This window comes from Entelurus aequoreus, linkage group LG17 (genome assembly GCF_033978785.1).
Source record: "Entelurus aequoreus isolate RoL-2023_Sb linkage group LG17, RoL_Eaeq_v1.1, whole genome shotgun sequence".
NCBI lineage: Eukaryota > Metazoa > Chordata > Actinopteri > Syngnathiformes > Syngnathidae > Entelurus > Entelurus aequoreus.
Genome location: NC_084747.1, coordinates 12,441,335 through 12,461,057, shown reverse-complemented (window position 1 = coordinate 12,461,057; position 19,723 = coordinate 12,441,335). Strand labels below are relative to the sequence as shown.

At 39.9% G+C, this 19,723-nt stretch overlaps 1 protein-coding gene across 1 annotated transcript; it reads left to right on the top strand.

The window, feature by feature from the left end:
• The first annotated feature begins 1,336 nt into the window (after positions 1–1,336).
• Positions 1,337–11,964, top strand: LOC133632417 (zinc finger protein OZF-like). The gene is made up of 2 exons (XM_062024821.1): positions 1,337–1,636; positions 10,072–11,964. The coding sequence occupies exons 1-2, from the start codon at positions 1,522–1,524 to the stop codon at positions 11,154–11,156; spliced, it is 1,200 nt and encodes a 399-aa protein (XP_061880805.1). The 5' UTR covers positions 1,337–1,521; the 3' UTR covers positions 11,157–11,964.
• Positions 11,965–19,723: the final 7,759 nt, after the last annotated feature.

The following is a 19,723-nucleotide window of genomic DNA, read 5'->3' as shown; positions in this document are numbered from 1 at the left end:
GCCAATTGTGTGCCGTTAATCAGTTCTGTAACGTTCCTGTGCCTTTAAGTTGGTGGGTCAATCTGTGATGTCATTTCCCCTTTTAGGCAGGTCTTTCTCAGGCTAGCCCATTTTCGATCAATGGTGGCAGCCAGCCTTGTGTGCGTTGACGACTAAATACCACACACAAACACACACATTCACATCCACCTTTCAGCAATAAAGATGATTCAAGGATTCTCTGGCCGGAATCTGTCCATCGTGTCCCAACTCTAAAACAACTACTATCCCTTCCTTACACCCCTGGTTTGGGTTAAGATGTTTGTAATGGGGAAAGACGTTAATGTGTCTTGCTTTCATGTTTGCATTTAAGATAGTTGACATTTAGCATGATAGCTGTTAACTGGCGATTAGTGATGTTAAGTGCCTAAGATGGTAGTTATTGATTAGCAGTGTGATGAGGGCTTTCTGCTGGTGAGTGATTAGCACTACAGTTAGAGCCACCTATCGCTAGGTAGAAATGAGCAGTTTCACCAACATTTTTATGTGAAACCATATTACTAACTGTCTGGTGTTTTACAGGATTCATGGAAGTTTATTGTCATACCAGCACACGATACACATGAGATGGCACACAATTTAGTAGCACGTGAACAATAGGATTGGTCCTGGTGGAGATCTACACTCTTAGTGCTTTTCTTCTTTATTCAGAGTAATCATTTGACTTTCTAAAGGTTTTTAACTAAAACAACTAAGTAGGTTGAAAAATATTTATGTGTTTTTCTGGCCATTTTGAGCGTTTAATTGACCCCACAAATGTGATGCTCCAGAAACTCAATCTGCTCAAAGGAAGGTCAGTTTTGTAGCTTCTGTAACGAGCTAAACTGTTTTCAGATGTGTGAACATGATTGCACAAGGGTTTTCTAATCATCAATTAGCCTTCTAAGCCAATGAGCAAACACATTCTACCATTAGAACACTGGAGTGATAGTTGCTGGAAATGGGCCTCTATACACCTATGTAGATATTGCACCAAAAACCAGACATTTGCAGCTAGAATAGTCATTTACCACATTAGCAATGTATAGATTGTATTTCTTTAAAGTTAAGACTAGTTTAAAGTTATCTTCATTGAAAAATAAGGATATTTTAATGTGACCCCAAACTTTTGAACGGTAGTGTATATATATATATATATTTTATTTTCTAAAAGTAGTTGTCGAGTATTTGAGGTTAAATACTTTTGCCAACCATTGCTGTAAAACAAGATTAAAATGCCTTTATTTTGGAAAAACAACTGTTGTGGAGTAGGAAACGGAAGTTCATGACTTCTAGCGCATGCGCAAATGTACTTGAAGCGAAGCACAAAGACGAAGACCGCATGCTATGGTTGTTCGGAGATTCTTCGAATTCACGATCTTAAAGTCATAGGATTCACAGCAAATATAGCAACAGATATCTCAATTGGTATTTTCCAAAGCCACGAAACGTGCATTGAGTTTGGAGCGATATCTGAAGTGAAGATTGAAGACGTGATAGAAGATGGACGACTACTGCTATGCTAAGATGGCGACGTCCGCTAAAAGAGAACATGAAAGAGAATCAGCGCCACCAACTTCCAGCAAATCTCTAACGGAGATAAAGACGAAAGATGAAGGTGAGTGACTTGAAGTTTTGTCATTTGAATTTCAAGCCCTTAAAATCGAAATTAGCCGATTTTGTTGAAGAATGTAAAGAAAGAGCCGCCATGATTGTTAGCTTGGAAAATTTGATTGATTGATTGAAACTTTTATTAGTAGATTGCACAGTACAGTACATATTACGTACAATTGACCACTAAATGGTAACACCCTAATAAGTTTTTCAACTTGTTTAAGTCGGGGTCCACGTAAATCAATGCATGGTACAAATATATAGGCTACTATCATCATAATACAGTCATCACACAAGTTAATCATCAGAGTATATACATTGAATTATTTACAATCCGGGGGGTGGGATGAGGAGGATTGGGGTGATAACAGCACTTTAGTCATCAACAATTGCATCATCAGAAGAATGATAAATGGGTTATACTTGTATAGCGCTTTTCTACCTTCAAGGTACTCAAAGCACTTTGACAGTATTTCCACATTCACCCATTCACACACACATTCACACACTGATGGAGGGAGCTGCCATGCAAGGCGCTAACCAGCAGCCATCAGGAGCAAGGGTGAAGTGTCTTGCCCAAGGACGCAACGGACGTGACTAGGATGGTAGAAGGTGGGGATTGAACCCCAGTAACCAGCAACACTCCGATTGCTGGCACGGCCACTCTACCAACGTCGCCACACCGTGGCAGTGGAGTTCACATCAGAGGAGATGAAAGAATGCAAAAGTCAAATTTAGAAACTAAAAGCAAAACAACAACTCTGTTAGGCTCGTTTGGTGTGTTTTTATATTCATCATGTCGTGGTTTTGAGGTAAGGTGAGTATTTAGTCACATTTAACAAAGTCTCTGTACAGTTTGTCGTGTCGTCAAGTAACAGAAAAGAATGGACGTGTTCAAGTCGCGAGCAACGACTCGTTAGCAGCGTGTTTTGAAGACTAGCCTACAGTTGTTTGGTCGCTGTCTGAATTTTTTAATCAAAACAAAAGAGTTCCTCTTTCCTATGTTTGGCAAATGCCACTAATACAATATTTAGCGAGCATTATTACTAAGCTAAGCTATACATCGAGGACATAACACCCACTATCTCTAAGGCCCCTTCTACACTAACTAAGGTTATCCAGGGTATATCCCACCTAACCTTATCCTTGTCCACACACACACACAATGGTCGTTTAAGACCCCCTCCCCCCTCCCCCTCCGTCCGCCGGCACAACGCGACCTAGTACGCATGCGCGGGAAATGCGCACGCCATAGCCATCTTCAGCGTTGTTTTGTGTGCAAGTTCTTAAATGTAACTTATCTGAACAATATCCAGTGTTGTGGTATTTCAATGAACTGGAATCCAGTGTGCTGTGGGGCCTTATTGTAGTGAATCACACCTGAGCCATCATCAATTAATCAAATCTTTAATAAACACATGAAAGAACATTTTACATCAATCAATCTAGGGACCTAGATATCTGGTCAGGACACTCATTTGCCTTCACCTTCATTGTCCATTAGTTTTTGGTGACTTTATATACTCTGGACTGAGACGTTGAGTCCGCGACATACATGGCGGACAATAACTGATACAGTCTGCTTTGCCAGTCCACATGCATTCGCCGTTTTCCGTAGTCTTCCCTCGACGGCCAGCTAATACAAAGCACACGCTACCTTTTTTATCACATCCACAGGAGCCCGCATTCTCGTTGTCTCTCCTTCGACAAATGGACACATTTTTTTGCGAAGTAGAATCAAAGCTGACCCGGACATTCGAATGTTCTCTTGTTGTTTGAGAAGTGTTGTATCCCAAATAGCTGCAATCGCTTTCTTTTAAGGTATTCATGTGTGATTTCCACAAGTGTCTGTACATGTAGAAGAAGGAGAAACACGGGCATGTGTGGATGACTCGCATCCATCTTTCCAGTGGTTAGCTCCGAGTGGAAACAGGTTGTTATCGAGCTGGCTGTGGCGTGGTCTTTCTGGCGTCACTTCCTCTCTGAACTCAGTTTGTAAACAATCAATGAGTCCATTCAAAGCTAGAAGCCTGAGACTCAAGAAATACACGGCGCAGTTACCCGTGTATAAAATTATCCAAGGAGGGGGACCTTAAACGATAGTTTAGTGTGGCTGACACGATGCTTAGGCTAACTAATATTCATTTAAGGGATTATCCGGCTTAATGTAGACATAGTAAGGGCGTAACAGTACGTGTATTTGTATTGAACCGTTTCGGTACGGGGGGTTCGGTTCGGAGGTGTACCGAACGAGTTTCCACACGGACATATTAAGTAGCGTAGCGCACGTTGTGTAAACAATGCACACAGAGGCACAACACATGGCATGCTAGCAGCGACCGGGCTAGGTCAACATGTAAAAGCCAGAGCTGGAAGACCCTCCTGCCTCGTTAAGATCTCCCGTTTGGGAACATTTTGACTGCGCGGTGCGATACAACAATGGAGGACGAGAGATGGACAAAACGAAAGCGGTTTGCCGACATTGTTCTCTTCGCTTCACTTCAACGAGGATAATTATGAGCGTCGTGCAAACACCACATTCAAGCAGCCACTCCTCGGCGAGTCAGCCAGGGCTAAAGCAATAACAAATGCCGTAGGTGTTTTTATAGTAGCAGATTTAAGACCATATTGCATTAAAAACTAGATTTTGACCCACTTCTATGATGGAAGAACAATGAGCCCATATATCCTCTTACTGCCAAGTTAGCCAGGCACTACCTCGCCATTAGGGTTGGGTATCGAGTATCGATTGGAACCGGGACTAACTTTCCGATTCTCCCGGAATCGTTCAAAAGTTTAAATTTCGATTCCGTTTTTCGATACTGTCACGAACTGGCGTGACAATACCCAGTCCGCCGACCGGAAAAAAATCTGTCCGCCGAACCGGAAGAAGAAGCCGCTGAACACCAACGAAGAAGCGCCCACCGCCGGAAGTGTTAGCATAGCCGAGCGAGTCAGTCAAGCTCAAGCATGGATAGCGGGCGTCGGCGGTCGAAAGTGTGGCTTTACTTTACAAAAAAAATGAAATAACCGCAAAATAACAGAGCTCCATGTCCATCAAGAAACGAGTGGAGAGAGAGCTGCAGATGTACCAGGACGTTCCACCGATACTTATGTCTGACGACCCTGCTGCATGGTGGTGGTCCGGTGGAACCAACAAAAGACTTATCCTTTGCTGTCAGATCTAGCTTTCTCCTATTTATGCGTTCAAGCTTCTTCCACACCCAGCGAACGTGTATTTTCCACAGCAGGAGACACTATCTGTCCAGAACGCTCACGCATCCTGCCTGAGAAGGCGGATATGGTCATTTTCCTAAACAAGAACTGTGTCTGATTTTATACTGTACCTGCTGCTAATCTGGACTGGGTTTTGCAAGTTGTTTCTTATTGTTTATTTGCTTTTCTGCACCAGGTTAGCCCATCAGTGGGAGCACGGTAACATGTTTAAGTACCTGCAGCATCATACTCTTGTGTGTGTAAATGTGTTTTCATGAGGTTTCCTGCAGCATCATACACTTGTGTGTGTAAATGTGTTTTCATGAGGTTTCCTGCAGCATCATACACTTATGTGTAAATGTGTTTTCATGAGGTTTTCAAAAATAAAGCTCTCTTGAGGAAAGTGTACCCCTGGGAAAATGTATTCATAATTTATAATATTTATATTCAAGTTCATAGATTTGATATTTATATTCTAGTTGAAAACAGCCCTGTGAGGACTTTATAGTAAAGTTCATAAAAAGTTACTAGAATTAAAATTGATGGAGAATGTCAGACTATTTCATTCAGAAAGACTGTAGGTCAGCTAGCTCATTTAAAATATCCTAAACTTTTTTTTGACCCTGCCTCTTAAAAGAATCGGAATCGAGAATCGTCAGGAATCGGAATCGAAACAAAGAATCGGAATCAGAATCGTTCGAATTCAAACGATACCCAACCCTACTCGCCATAGCTGCGAGCTCCGTGCGAAAGAGTATTTTCCACAGCTGTTGGCATTGTAACTGCAAGCAGGTCTGCTCTTTCTGCAGATATTGTGGATAAATTGATTTTTCTGGCAAAAAACATGAAGATTGAGTGAAAGTCACCAGGGTTAAAGGCTGGGGGGGAAAAGAAAAGTTAGTCTGAGGCTGTGTTTAATGTTGCACTTTTTGTATGTAGAAGAAAAGTTTTGTCATTTTATTTAAACTTGAGGCAGTTTAATGTTGCACTTTATATGTAGGAAGGTTTTGTTAAGAAACCATTCTGAGCCTTATCTTATTTAGTTTTTCATTTTATGTATGTTGACTGCATTAACCCTGGCAATGGACCCTGTGTGTATAAGTATGTTATTGTTATGCTTAGGATTCATGACTGCCTGCTGTTGCACTGATCAGCCTAGTGGTGGCTCACATCCATCTCACACAGAGCTATTTTAAAGCGATGTTAAAAGGATAAAGCCATTGTTTACAAATTTGGTAAATAAATAACCAAAAAATGTATATTTTGTTGTTTTTTTACTGTACCGAAAATGAACCGTACTGTGACCTCTAAACCGAGGTACGTACTGAACCAAAATGTGTGTGTATTGTTACACCCTTAAGACATAGCGTAAGTCATCCTCCATCTTGTAAACACTGTAGCAGCTAGTGAAAGATTAAAATGATGTTGTTGCGCCAGGATTTGATTTTGAGCATATTTGAATTGTATTTCCCAGTTCTGAGTTAGGGCTGGACAAGTATTCCCATTTAAATCTCAATTTCAATTAAGACATGTCACGATCATAAAAAGGTTATCGTAAAAAAATAAACGGCCCGCAGAACTTGCATGCAAATTCTTGAGCCTGTAACGGTTAAAGGGATGAGTGAGTGTATGATTGAAAAAACGACCATGTTTACTAGAATGTGCTACTTTTTATTTGACACAGTGCTAGTATGTCTAATCGGTAATCACTGAACGCAACAAAAAAATAAGACCACATGATTTTCGCTTTAACGTAACTTCGGAATTGGCCACTAAAACAGAATCTGCTGGTAAACGCAGAATTTCACGGAAATTGACATAAATGTGAGTGAAATGTTGTCATTGTGAGGAGAAGGAACATTTGTTTGGGACAATAATGTGTCCGGTACCCCTCGTTCATCCCCGAAACACTCAACCACCCTGTCCTGAACTAAACAATGTGGAGACGGCCACTTGAAACAGCGACTAAACTTTGAAGCTAAAGCTAGCAAGAACAATCCATACACCACCAAAACACTTCTTGTGTTGTTGTGAACGGCATCACGATGTAAGATCAATGTACAAACAGGAAAGCAGTCGCAACTTGAGAGGCTTTCTTTATTTTACAGCCTCAAGTTTTCTCAAAACTCACACATTCCGCTTTGAATGATTGGTTGATTGATTTTAGAAAATGTTATTTATGACACAAAAAGCAAACAATGTATTGTGGTAAAATAAGTGTGAGAGGTAAGAAATGGAATTCAGAAAAATGTAAACAGAATTTGATTTGTTTTTCATATTGCTGGAGTCATTTTAATTTATTGTTGCTATGATTGTTATTTTACGTGTTATTTATTTGTTCCTAATGTATATCTGGTTATTCTTTTAGATTATATTTCAAATTTAGTTTTGGTGGTACTGTTTTTACGTTTTGTCCGGTACCCCTCGTTCATCCCCGAAACACTCAACCACCCTGTCCTGAACTAAACAATGTGGAGACGGACACTTGAAACAGCGACTAAACTATGAAGCTAAAACTAGCAAGAACAATCCATACACCACAAAACACTTCTTGTGTTGTTGTGAACGGCATCACGATGTAAGTAAGATCAATGTACAAACAGGAAAGCAGTCGCAACTTGAGAGACTTTCTTTTTTTTTACAGCCTCAAGTTTTCTCAAAACTCACACTTTCCGCTTTGATTGATTGGTTGATTGATTGATTAAAATTGTTTTTATTTTTATGACACAAAAGGCAAACAATCTACTGTGGTAAAATAAGTGTGAGAGCTAAGAAACGGAATTCAGAAAAATGTAAACAGAAAACTCGAATTTGATTTGTTTTTCATATTGCTATAGTCATTTTAATTTATTGTTACTATGATTGTTATTGTACGTGTTATTTATTTGTTACAAATGTATATCTGGTTGTTCTTTTAGATTATATTTAAAATTGAATTTTGGTGGTTGTACGGGAGCCTGTAAAGGACTGTATGTTACCTTAGGGGGATGCTCGAATTATTCACGGTTTACCAAAGAAATCTAGTCTAAGAGAGAGTGAGAGGAGACAACTTACAGTATACCACATAAACGTACAATAACCAGACAATAATAAACACATAAATTACAGTCATCCCCACTCACACACTGCCTCCCCAATAGAACCTCCCGCACTAAAGCAATCACACAACACACACACACAGTCCAACCTGGGCCCCTTGGCTGGGCCAGAAGATAGTCTGTTGTGGTCCTGCTGAATGGGTGGTGCACGTAGGGGTGGGGTGGGGTGAGTTGAAACTGCTGGATGCAAAGGGGGCGTTGGAGAGGGGGGACACCTCACGTTGTAATCTCGTTATATTTCAAATATAATGACAATAAAGTCCATTCTATTCTATTCTATTCTATTGTAGAGAAGAGAAACTCAGCCGTGCTTCCTTTAGCTGGCCTCACGAGCCCAGTCTGGATTGGGAGGAGAACCAGCTTCTTCCTGGGTCACCTCTCTGTCGACTAGTCCGTGAGCGTGTGCAATTAACACTCCAAACTCACGCTGTCCACGTCCCTCGCAGTGATGTAGCCACGATAGCACACAGCTAAACTCTCTCTAATGTTCCCAGACTCGCTCTCCAGCTTGTACACAGTCACAGGGGAGACTCTAAACACTTTCACTCCTTTTACCTGCCGGCAGAAACGGAACTGCCCGTAACCATAGCAACCGCAACCATAGCAACCGTTAAAACAACTTACAGAAACACATTTTAGCTTCCCAAACAACACATATGAAATAGAAATAAATAATAATACTAATTTAATCCCTTAACAGAAATAATCTCCTATCTGCAGGACTAAAGGGACAATTACACAAATATGCAAACCTTCAGAACAACTCAGCTTCTAAAACTTGTAGCTCTTCCTCTTTATATTCAGGCTCAAAAATTTAAGGTTCTGGATCATAATTTGTCCCAAAGTATTCTTTGATGGCACTCATGAAGTCTGCCTTTATTAGTAATAGTTGTTGGTGTTGTTGAAGGAAATAGCGAACGTTGTGATACGTCTGTGAAAATAATGTGCCGCCGTTTGCTTAAAATGATGAACATACATATATAGTACATGTTATTATGAATGTGCCTGTTATTACAGTACATATATACTTACAGCATGTATGTAAAAAGTTACTGGAAGCTTTTGGATATTTTTTATAAGCGAAATAGAGTGCATCCCCATTACCTGCATTGTTAGCTGACTTTTGCTAGCGTTAGAATCAGGGATGGGCAGTAGTGCACAACAAGTAGCGCTTAACTACAGTTCCCAGTAGCGTGGCGTTAGCCTCGCTTTTTTTGAACCCGTAGTGATTCCTGTAGCTTAGCTTTTTTTTCGACCCATGTAGTGACGTAGCGTCCATCAAACGCTACAAAGAGAGAAAATAGACTGCTAATCAAGGGTTGGAAAAAAAATATTGCTATAATCATTTTAATTTTTTGTTACTACGATTGTTAGTTTATGTGTTATTCATTTGTTACTAATGTATATCTGGTTGTTCTTTTAGATTATATTTACAATTGAGTTTTGGTGGCACTGTTTTTACGTTTTCAAATGAATAAATAATGGTGTTATTTATCGTGATTCCAAAATCACTCAAAATAATTGTGATTATTATGTTTTGCCATAATTGTCCAGCCCTAGACGAGGTATTGTCAAGGACTTCATGATAAACTATGTATCACGGTACTTGAGTCACGATACAATAGTCTATTGTAATATTGTGACATGGAGTTTTACTGTGATTTTTACAAAGTCATTGAAAAAATAAAAAAACTACTTAAAATAAATGTATGTAAGTACACTCGATGCCAGTAATACTTTTTTGGACAAACTGTGTCTAAAACAAAGTAAATAAAATGATCATTACAATTGTACAGAAAGTGGATCAAATTTATTGCATTAGGTATCTAAAAAAAAGTCCTCTACGTTTTAACTACAGACTTTTAAAGTAGATATTATCTTTTTTTGTCTTGTGATGTATTTCAATATTGACTTTTCCCCCACTGTTAGTTTGTAGTATCCTAATGTCCATCGCAGCAGATGTTTTCTACTTTCTGTGATTCTAGCTGAAGTTTTTTTAGTCCATGACAAGTCCTGTAAACATTGACCCATCATTCTGGCAAGGCACTAAATGAATGGCCATGAAACACTACACACACATACAGTACATAGAATGAAGTGTGTTTTTGTTGTTTGTGTCTTGCAGACGTCCAGCAGCTTATCGGTAATCCAGAAGCAGTTTCCCCTCAATTAGGGGGGAGCTCCACTTTGAAGCAGGAGACTCCACAACCACCCTGCATTAAAAAGGAAGAGGAGGAACTCTGCATCACTCAGGAGGGAGAGTGTCTTCTAGGACGAGAGGAAGCTGATTACACCAAGTTTCCACTGAGTATTATCTTTGTGAAGACTGAAGATGATGAAGAGAAACCACAAGCAGACAACCTCTTAGCTCCACTATCAGATAGTGAGGCTGAAGACGAGAAAAGTTTTACTAAAAATAGCCATTTGACTCAACACATGAGAACACACACAGGAGAAAAAACTTTTAATTGTTCAGTTTGTGGCACAAGTTTTTCTCGAAATAGCCATTTGGCTCAACACATGAGAACACACACAGGAGAAAAACCATTTAATTGTTCAGTTTGTGGCAAATGCTTTTCTCGAAATAGCCATTTGACTCAGCACATGAGAACACACACAGGAGAAAAAACATTTAAGTGTTCAGTTTGTGGCAACAGCTTTTCTCGAAATAGCTCTTTGACTCAACACATGATAACACACACAGGAGAAAAAACATGTAATTGTTCAATTTGTGGCAAAAGCTTTTCTCGAAATAGCTATTTGACTAAACACATGAGAACACATCCAGGAGAAAAACCATGTACTTGTTCAGTTTGTGGCGAAAGCTTTTCTCGAAATAGCTATTTGACTAAACACATGAGAACACACACGGGTGAAAAACCATTTAATTGCTCAGTTTGTGGCAAAAGCTTTTCTCGATATAGCTATTTGACTAAACACATGAGAATACACACAGGTGAAAAACCATATAAGTGTTCAGTTTGTGGCGAAAGCTTTTGTCGAAATAGCATTTTGACTGTACACATGAGAACGCACACAGGAGAAAAACCATTTAGTTGTTCATTTTGTGGCAAAAGCTGTTCTGTTAAGAGCACTTTGATTGAACACATGAGAACACATACAGGTGAAAAACCATTTAGTTGTTCAGTTTGTGGCAAAAGCTTTTCTGTTAAGAGAAAATTGACTCACCACATGAGAACACATGCTTGAGGAAAACCATTTAATTGTTCAGTGTGCTGCAAAAGGTTCCCATGTAATACAGACACAGTAAAACACATAAGAACACACAAGGGAAAATAACCAATTACCTGTTTAGTTTGTGGTATGTTGCTCATATGTGGTGACATCCACCCAACCCAGGACCTCCTCACTGCTTCTTTCACAAATATAATAATAATAATAATACCTGGGATTTATATAGCGCTTTTCTAAGTACCCAAAGTCGCTTTACATGTTAAAAACCCATATATCTGAGGTATTCATACAAACTGGGATTATTTGGAGCATAATCTTATCCAATCTTATCTCTGTATCTGAAACCTTCCTGAACAGTAAGATAGATGATGCTTCAAGTGCTTGGTTACTCCTTCTTCAGTCCAGGGACCTGGGGCCTCATGTGTCAAGTTTGTGCACGCTCAAAAACCTGCACTACACTCTTTTTCACTGCAAAGTTGAGATGTATCAAAACTGACGTTGACGCATAAGTGATGCTGGATAACTGTTTGCATAAAAAAGTGCCAACTTTTACTCCTCAGACTGATTGATGTGCAAATCAGAGACATATGAACAATTAACTCCCAACACCCACAACCCAACCCCCACCTCCCTCGACATTCGGGCATAACAGGTTAAATCCGGCCCGCGAGATGAGTTTGCGAAGTGTAAAATTCAGCTGTTTTTTTAATGAAAGAAACTGTTGTCCTAATTGTGTCCACTGGATGTCGCAATAGCAATTCTGTTAGGCAAGAAAATAGTTAATACTGAGCAAGTATACCAAGCAAGAGGTTCACTGTAAAGCGGGGCTGTGACTCCTCCCCCTCCACCCAACGTAAAACAGGAGTAAAATAAGCAATCAGTAACCCCACTTAAAATGCAGCATGAGACACTGCACACTGATATAGTTCTGTGAAAATGATTGTCTTCTGTGCAAATGTAAAGAAAGTGAACAGTGTGTGATTTACTGCAATACTGTCAGTCTTTTAACTTTTTATTTGTGCTTTGTTGAAATTGTTCACACATTGCACAGCTTTTATTTTTCTATCAATACACATTATGTCTAGAAGACAGGAAGTAACTCAACACTCTTGAATAGTTTCTACCTCAGTTTGTATGGTTTGTTGAGTTAGCACAGGATTAATATGTGGAAATGACAAATGAGGTAGTTGATACATAGAATAGTTTTTATTCATGCTTTATTTAGTTTTTTGTTCAATCCTAGATGGGCTGTGACTTAAAGTTGAATTGCTTTGTAGAAACACTGAGATTAAGTCTAATTTCATTGTGTTCTTCAAGGTGTTTCTGAAAATGCACCATTTGTTTCCTCTAAATGTTTAACTAACTTGAAGTGTTTTGTCAAGAGAATTATTTGTGATATGTACATTTTCAGAATGTGCTTGTTCTATTTTGGGCCGAGGTAAAATAAAAATAGGAGATACCCATGAATCTTCTGTAGCATCTCATCTCCATGTTCTGAATTGTCTTCTGCAGCTCTGCTGTAAGGGTCCGTGTTTCACAGGCGTAATGGAAAATCGACATTACAAGTGAGCGCTGTAATCTCACCTTTGATGCCAGACTGATGTTTGTGTCTTTCCATATGGGCTTGAGTTTTGCCAGGGCAGCAGTTGTTTGAGCACTTCTGGCAAGGACTTCCCGTTTGGATCCTTCATTGGACACGATTGCACCAAGGTACTTGAAGCTCGGCACCGTGTCCAGTGCCTGTCCATTGACTTTGATGTCTGAGCGGACGCCATTGTTGTTGTTGGTCATCATTTTGTTTTTTTTCAGCATGGATTTCCATTCCGTAGGCTCAGGAGGTGGTATCAAGCCTTTCAACTAGACTGGCAAGTTCTCTTTCTTCTCCAGCTAGCCCATCGATATCATCTGTAAAACGGAGGTTGGTGACTGGTCTGCCTCCAATGCTGACAGTTCCTTCATGATCTGCCAGGGCATCTGTCATGATACGCTCCAGAAAGATGTTGAAGAGAATGGGAGAGAGAAGGCATCCTTGGCGCACTCCAATTGTTGTCCTGAACCAGTCTCCGATAGCTCCCTTGTAGAAAACTGCGCTGGTAGCTTTATTGTACAGATGTTGAATGACTCTGACAAGGTTAGGACTGATGTTATATTTCCTCATGGTTGCCCACAGTGCAGCATGCCATACCCAGTCAAAGGCTTTCTTAAAGTCTACGAACAAATGGTAAAGGTGTTGTTGATGCTGCAGGTGTCTCTCACAAATGATTCTCAAGTTAAAAACCTGTTCTGTGGTGCTCCGCACTGCTCTAAATCCAGCCTGTTCTTCAGCTATGATCAGTTCAGCTTGGGGGTTTAAAGGCCTACTGAAATGAAATGTTCTTATTCAAACGGGGATAGCAGATCCATTCTATGTGTCATACTTGATCATTTCGCGATATTGCCATATTTTTGCTGAAAGGATTAAGTAGAGAACATCGACGATAAAGTTCGCAACTTTTGGTCGCTGATAAAAAAAGCCTTGCCTGTACCGGAAGTAGCGTGACGTCACAGGTTGAAGGGCTCCTCACATTTCCCCATTGTTTACACCAGCAGCGAGAGCGATTCGGACCGAGAAAGCGACGATTACCCCATTAATTTGAGCGAAGATGAAAGATTTGTGGATGAGGAACGTGAGAGTGAAGGACTAGAGTGCAGTGCAGGACGTATCTTTTTTCGCTCGGACCGTAACTTAAGTACAAGCTGGCTCATTGGATTCCACACTTTCTCCTTTTTCTATTGTGGATCAGGGATTTGTATTTTAAACCACCTCGGATACTATATCCTCTTGAAAATGAGAGTCGAGGACGCGAAATGGACATTCACAGTGACTTTTATCTCCACGACAATACATCAGCGAAGCTCTTTAGCTACGGAACTAATGTGATGGCATCGTGCTTAAATGCAGATAGAAACAAAATAAATAAGCCCCTGACTGGAAGGATAGACAGAAGATCAACAATACTACCAAACACTGGACCTGCAACCACACGGTTAATGCTGTCCAACCTGGCGAAGCCTAGCAATGCTGTTGCTAACGACGCCATCGAAGCTAACTTAGCGACGGGACCTCGACAGAGCTATGCTAAAAACATTAGCTCTCCACCTACGCCAGCCCTCATCTGCTCATCAACACCCGTGCTCACCTGCGTTCCAGCGATCGACGGCGCGACGAAGGATTTCACCCGATCATCGATGCGGTCGGCGGCTAGCATCGGATAGCGCGTCTGCTATCCAACTCAAAGTCCTCCTGGTTGTGTTGCTGCAGCCAGCCGCTAATACACCGATCCCACCTCCAGCTTTCTTCTTTGCAGTCTCCATTGTTCATTAAACAAATTGCAAAAGATTCACCAACACAGATGTCCAGAATACTGTGGAATTTTGCGATGAAAACAGAGCTGTTTGTATTGTGATACAATGTGTCCAAATACTTCAATTTCAACGATTGACGTCACGCGCATACGTCATCATACCTAGACGTTTTCAACCGGAAGTTTCCCGGGAAATTTAAAATTGCACTTTATAAGTTAACCCGGCCGTATTGGCATGTGTTGCAATGTTAAGATTTCATCATTGATATATAAACTATCAGACTGCATTGTCGGTAGTAGTGGCTTTCAGTAGGCCTTTAACCTATTTAGTATTATTTTCGGTAGGACTTTGCCAGAATGGCTAATAAGACTGATGGTGCGGTAGTTTTGGCACAGTTGGAGATTGGCTTTTTTTGGAAGTGTGATGATAAGTGACTGGGTCCTTGATGTAGACCACTCACAAATCTGCTAGATTTTGTTGCACAGGATGGTGAGGGTGTCGATCATGGCTTCTCCCCCCGCTTGTACGAGTTCAGCTGGGTAGTTGTCCACTCCGGCTGCTTTTCCTTTTTTCGGTGCTCGGATTGCTGCCTCAACTTCTTCACGGAGGATGGGGAGTGTATCATCTTCTGTGGATTGAGGACATGTCAGGATTGTTGGATCTCCGCTTGCCGTGTGGTTGTAGAGCTCAGAGCAGTATTCTGTCCACCTGTCTAGAATCTTCTGTTCTTCCGCTAGGCATTCACCGGTCTTGCTCTGGATTGCAGAGACTCTGGTTTGTTTTGCTCTTGTTGGCACGATGTGTAAATCGTAAATAAAAATAGAATGCAATGATTTGCAAATCCCTTTCAATATATATTAATTGAATAGACTGCGAAGACCAGATATTTAACGTTCAAACTGGAAAACTTTGTTATTTTTTGCAAATATTAGCTCATTTGGAATTTGATGCCTGCAACATGTTTCAAAAAAGTTGGCACAAGTGGCAAAAAAATCCCACAGGTGAACCGGCTAATTGGGAACAGGTGGGTGCCATGATTGGGTATAAAAGCAGTTTCCATGAAATGCTCAGTCATTCACAAACAAGGATGGGGGGAGGGTCACCAATTTGAGAACAAATATGTGAGCAAATTGTCCAACAGTTTAGAAACAACATTGCTCAACGAGCTATTGCAGAGAATTTAGGGATTTCCCCATCTACGGTCTATAATATCATCAAAAGGTTCAGAGAATCTGGAGAAATCACTGCACGTAACATTGAATGCCCGTGACGTTGGATCCCTCAGGCGGTATTGCATCAAAAACTGACATCACTCTGTAAAGGATATCACCACATGGGCTCAGGAACACTTCAGAAAACCACTGTCAGTAACTACAGTTGTAAGTACAGTCTGTAAGTGCAAGTTAAAACTCTACTATGCACAGCAAAAGCCATTTATCAACAACACCCAGAAACGCTGCCGGCTTCGCTGGGCCCGAGCTCATCTAAAATGGACTGATGCAAAGTGTAAGAGTGTTCTGTGGTCTGACAAGTCCACATTTCAAATTGGTTTTGGAAACTGTGGACGTGGAACAAAGAGGAAAAGAACCATCCGGATTGTTCTTGTGGCAAAGTTGAAAAGGCAGCATCTGTGATGGTATGGGGGTGTATTAGTGCCCAAGGCATGGGTAACTTACACATCTGTGAAAGGCACCATTAATGCTAAAAGGTACATACAGGTTTTGGAGCAACATATGTTGCCATCCAAGCAACGTTATCTGCTTATTTCAGCAAGACAATGCCAAGCCACTTGTTATAACAGCGTGGCTTTGTAGTATAAGAGTGCGGGTACTAGACTGGCCTGCTTGTAGTCCAGACATCTCTCCCATTGAAAATGTGTGGCGCATTATAAAGCCTAAAATACCACAACGGAGACCCCCGGACTGTTGAACAACTTAAGCTGTACATCAAGCAAGAATGGGAAAGAATTCCACCTGAAAAGCTTCAAAAATGTGTCTCCTCAGTTCCCAAACGTTTACTGAGTGTTGTTAAAAGGAAAGGCCATGTAACACAGTGGTAAAAATGCCCCACGCCAACTTTTTTGCAATGTGTTGCTGCCATTAAATTCTGATTTAATGATTATTTGCAAAAAAAACAGTTTCTCCGTTCCGACATTAAATATCTTGTCTTTGCAGTCTATTCAATTGACTATAAGTTGAAAAGGATTTGCAAATCATTGTATTCTGTTTTTATTCACAAATTACATAACATGCCAACTTCACTGGTTTCGGGTTTTGTACATGTGCACAGCAGGGGAGCTGGTTAACTTATGAGAGTAGTATGTGTGTTTGTGAGAATGTCAACGTGTTGTCTGAGTGACGTCAGTGAGTGAGCGGGCGAGTAAAGAGAGAGCAGCAGGACAGGTGTAACAACTACATTATACCTGTCACTATTTAAACTCCTTGTGCAGATCTGAATGCTTATTATTTAAATGTTGACCTAAGTCTGAAGCAAAGGTGGTAATACTAATCACCACATTTGGCAAGGCGTGTTTTAAAGCAGCTGTTATGAGAGTAGTGTGTGTGTGTGTGCACCTTTAAGGGTGGCAGTATGTGGGGTGAGTGACGTGAGTAAGATTAGATTAGATTAGATTTGATAGTACTTTATTGATCCCCGAGGGGAAATGAGATGTTCAGCACAATCCCATTCAAGATCAGACAAAACATTACAGGGAGACAGAAAAAGGATCGCTGATGGGTCAGCCAGAAAGTCCAGTGCCCCTTTCAATAAAAAGGTGAGAAACAGGTACATGTCGGGGAGGGGTGAGAGTAAAAAAATATTCAGTCAAAGGCTGGACTCCAGGGCGGGGGTCCAGACTGAGGCCAAGGAAAAAAAACTCATAGCCATAGCACACATTAAGACGTTAATCAACAAAACTCGCGACAGAGGGGGGGTGAGGGGCCACGAAGGCCAGTCGCTGCTGTAAGCGTCGCTGCTCCGTCCATCGCCCCAAGGGAAATAAGCAGTGGCAGAGGTGTGTGTGTGTGTGTGTGTGTGTGTGTGTGTGTGTGTGTGTGTGTGTGTGTGTGTGTGTGTGTGTGTGTGTGTGTGTGTGTGTGTGTGTGTGTGTGTGTGTGTGTGTGTGTGTGTGTGTGTGTGTGTGTGTGTGTGTGTGTGTGTGTGTGTGTGTGTGCCCATCATTCAGGGTGAGTTGTTGTTGTGTCTATAGGCCCGGAGTCGCTCTGCAGGCAGTGCAAGCAAAGTTCAACTCCCAGGTGTTGTTGAGGAGGGAGGGAGGGTAGTCAGAGTGTCCCTCGCTGAGGTGTCCTTGGGGGATGTTTCCCAACAGCCTTTCTTCTGCTTTGAGCAGCGTCAAGGCCATGCGAGGGAGTCAGATCGTAGATTAGGAATGTTGTTTTCCAAGTAAGCAGACATTTTCATGGCCTGTCTTCTCTAGGCGTCCATGCCAGCTCTCAATCCAATTTTTTCCAATCCAGCAAGCCTCTCTATGATGTGATCCATCTTGCCATTTAGTTTAGAAATCGCCACAGTCTGTGATCCCACAGCTCGACCCATACCTTCCATTGTGACGGACAGCCAGTGAGTGGGCAAGTAAGGAGAGGTAGTGGTAGCATGTGCAGGAGTGTAAATAGCATGGTGGATGTCCGGTTTGACACACTCAACATCATGCGCCTCGGCTCTCAACTTTTACTCCTCAGACTGATTGACGTGCAAATTAGAGACGTATGAACAATGAATAAATACTTCTGATTATAAGTTTACGCATCGTGTCCTCTTTAAACATCTTCTGGCTCCAGATTAAACGAATACGTCGAAAATAGGAAGAAGCAGATCTTATTTAATCCTACCCCTTTTCATACCATAGCAATTTTATCCAATTTCCTTGTTCTCTGTAACAGAACAGTGAACAAATAAATAATATACCCTAGTAGGCAAACATATATTAAATACATAAATAATCTTTGTCTCAATAAAAAATAAAGGATAAAAAAGGGTTCATGATGTTCATCATTATTCTTGTTTTGTGTACTCTGTGAACACTTGTAGTTTGAACAGTCTCTTAAACTGGATCATATTGGTGCTTTTTAAAATGTCTTTGCTTAATCCATTCCATAATTTAATTTCACATACTGATATGCTAAAGGTTTTAAGTGTTGTACGTGCATACAAATGTTTTAAATTACACTTTCCTCAAAGGTTATATTTCTATATTGTTGTACATTCTTGGCTAGCAGGTTGTAGTTTGCTTTGTACATCATTTTAGCTGTTTGCAAATGCACCAAATCGTTGAATTTCAATATTTGTGATTCAATAAATAAAGTGTTTGTATGTTCCCTATATCCAACATTAAGTATTATTCGAATTGATCTTTTTTGTAACACCATTAGTGAATGAAGCACACATGTGTAATTGTTTCCCCATATTTCTACACAATAACTCAGATATGTAAGACTAGTGAGCAGTAGAGAATATGAAGTGATTTTTGGTCTAGAACATGTTTTGCTTTATTCATTATTGACGTGTTTCTTGTTACTTTATGTTGTATATTTTTACATGAGATTTCCAATTCATTTTATCATCTATTATTACACCCAAAAATGTGTTTTCTTTTACCCTTTGAATATCTACTCTATCTATTTGTATTTGTGTTTGACTTTCTCTTCTACTGTTACCAAATAGCATTATTTTAGTCTTACTGAGATTCAAAGATAGTCTGTTTTTGTCAAACCATCTTTTTAATTTGTTCATTTCGTGCTGTTGTATCATCTGCAAATAATACTAACTTTAAGTCCTTTGTAACTTTACAAATGTCATTTATATAGAAATCGAATAGAAGGTGGGCGGGGCGGGCCGGGGGGCGAGGTTAAGTGGGGAGGAGTATATTTATAGCTAGAATTCACTGAAATTCAAGTATTTCTTATATATATATATATATATATATATATATATATATATATATATATATATATATATATATATATATATATATATATATATATATATATATATATATATATAAATGTATACATAAATATATATATATCTATATATATATATATATATATATATATATATATATAGATATATATATCTATATCTATATATATATATATATTTATGTATATATTTATATATATATATATATATATATATATATATATATATATATATATATATATATATATATATATATATATATATATATATATATATATATATATATATATATATATATA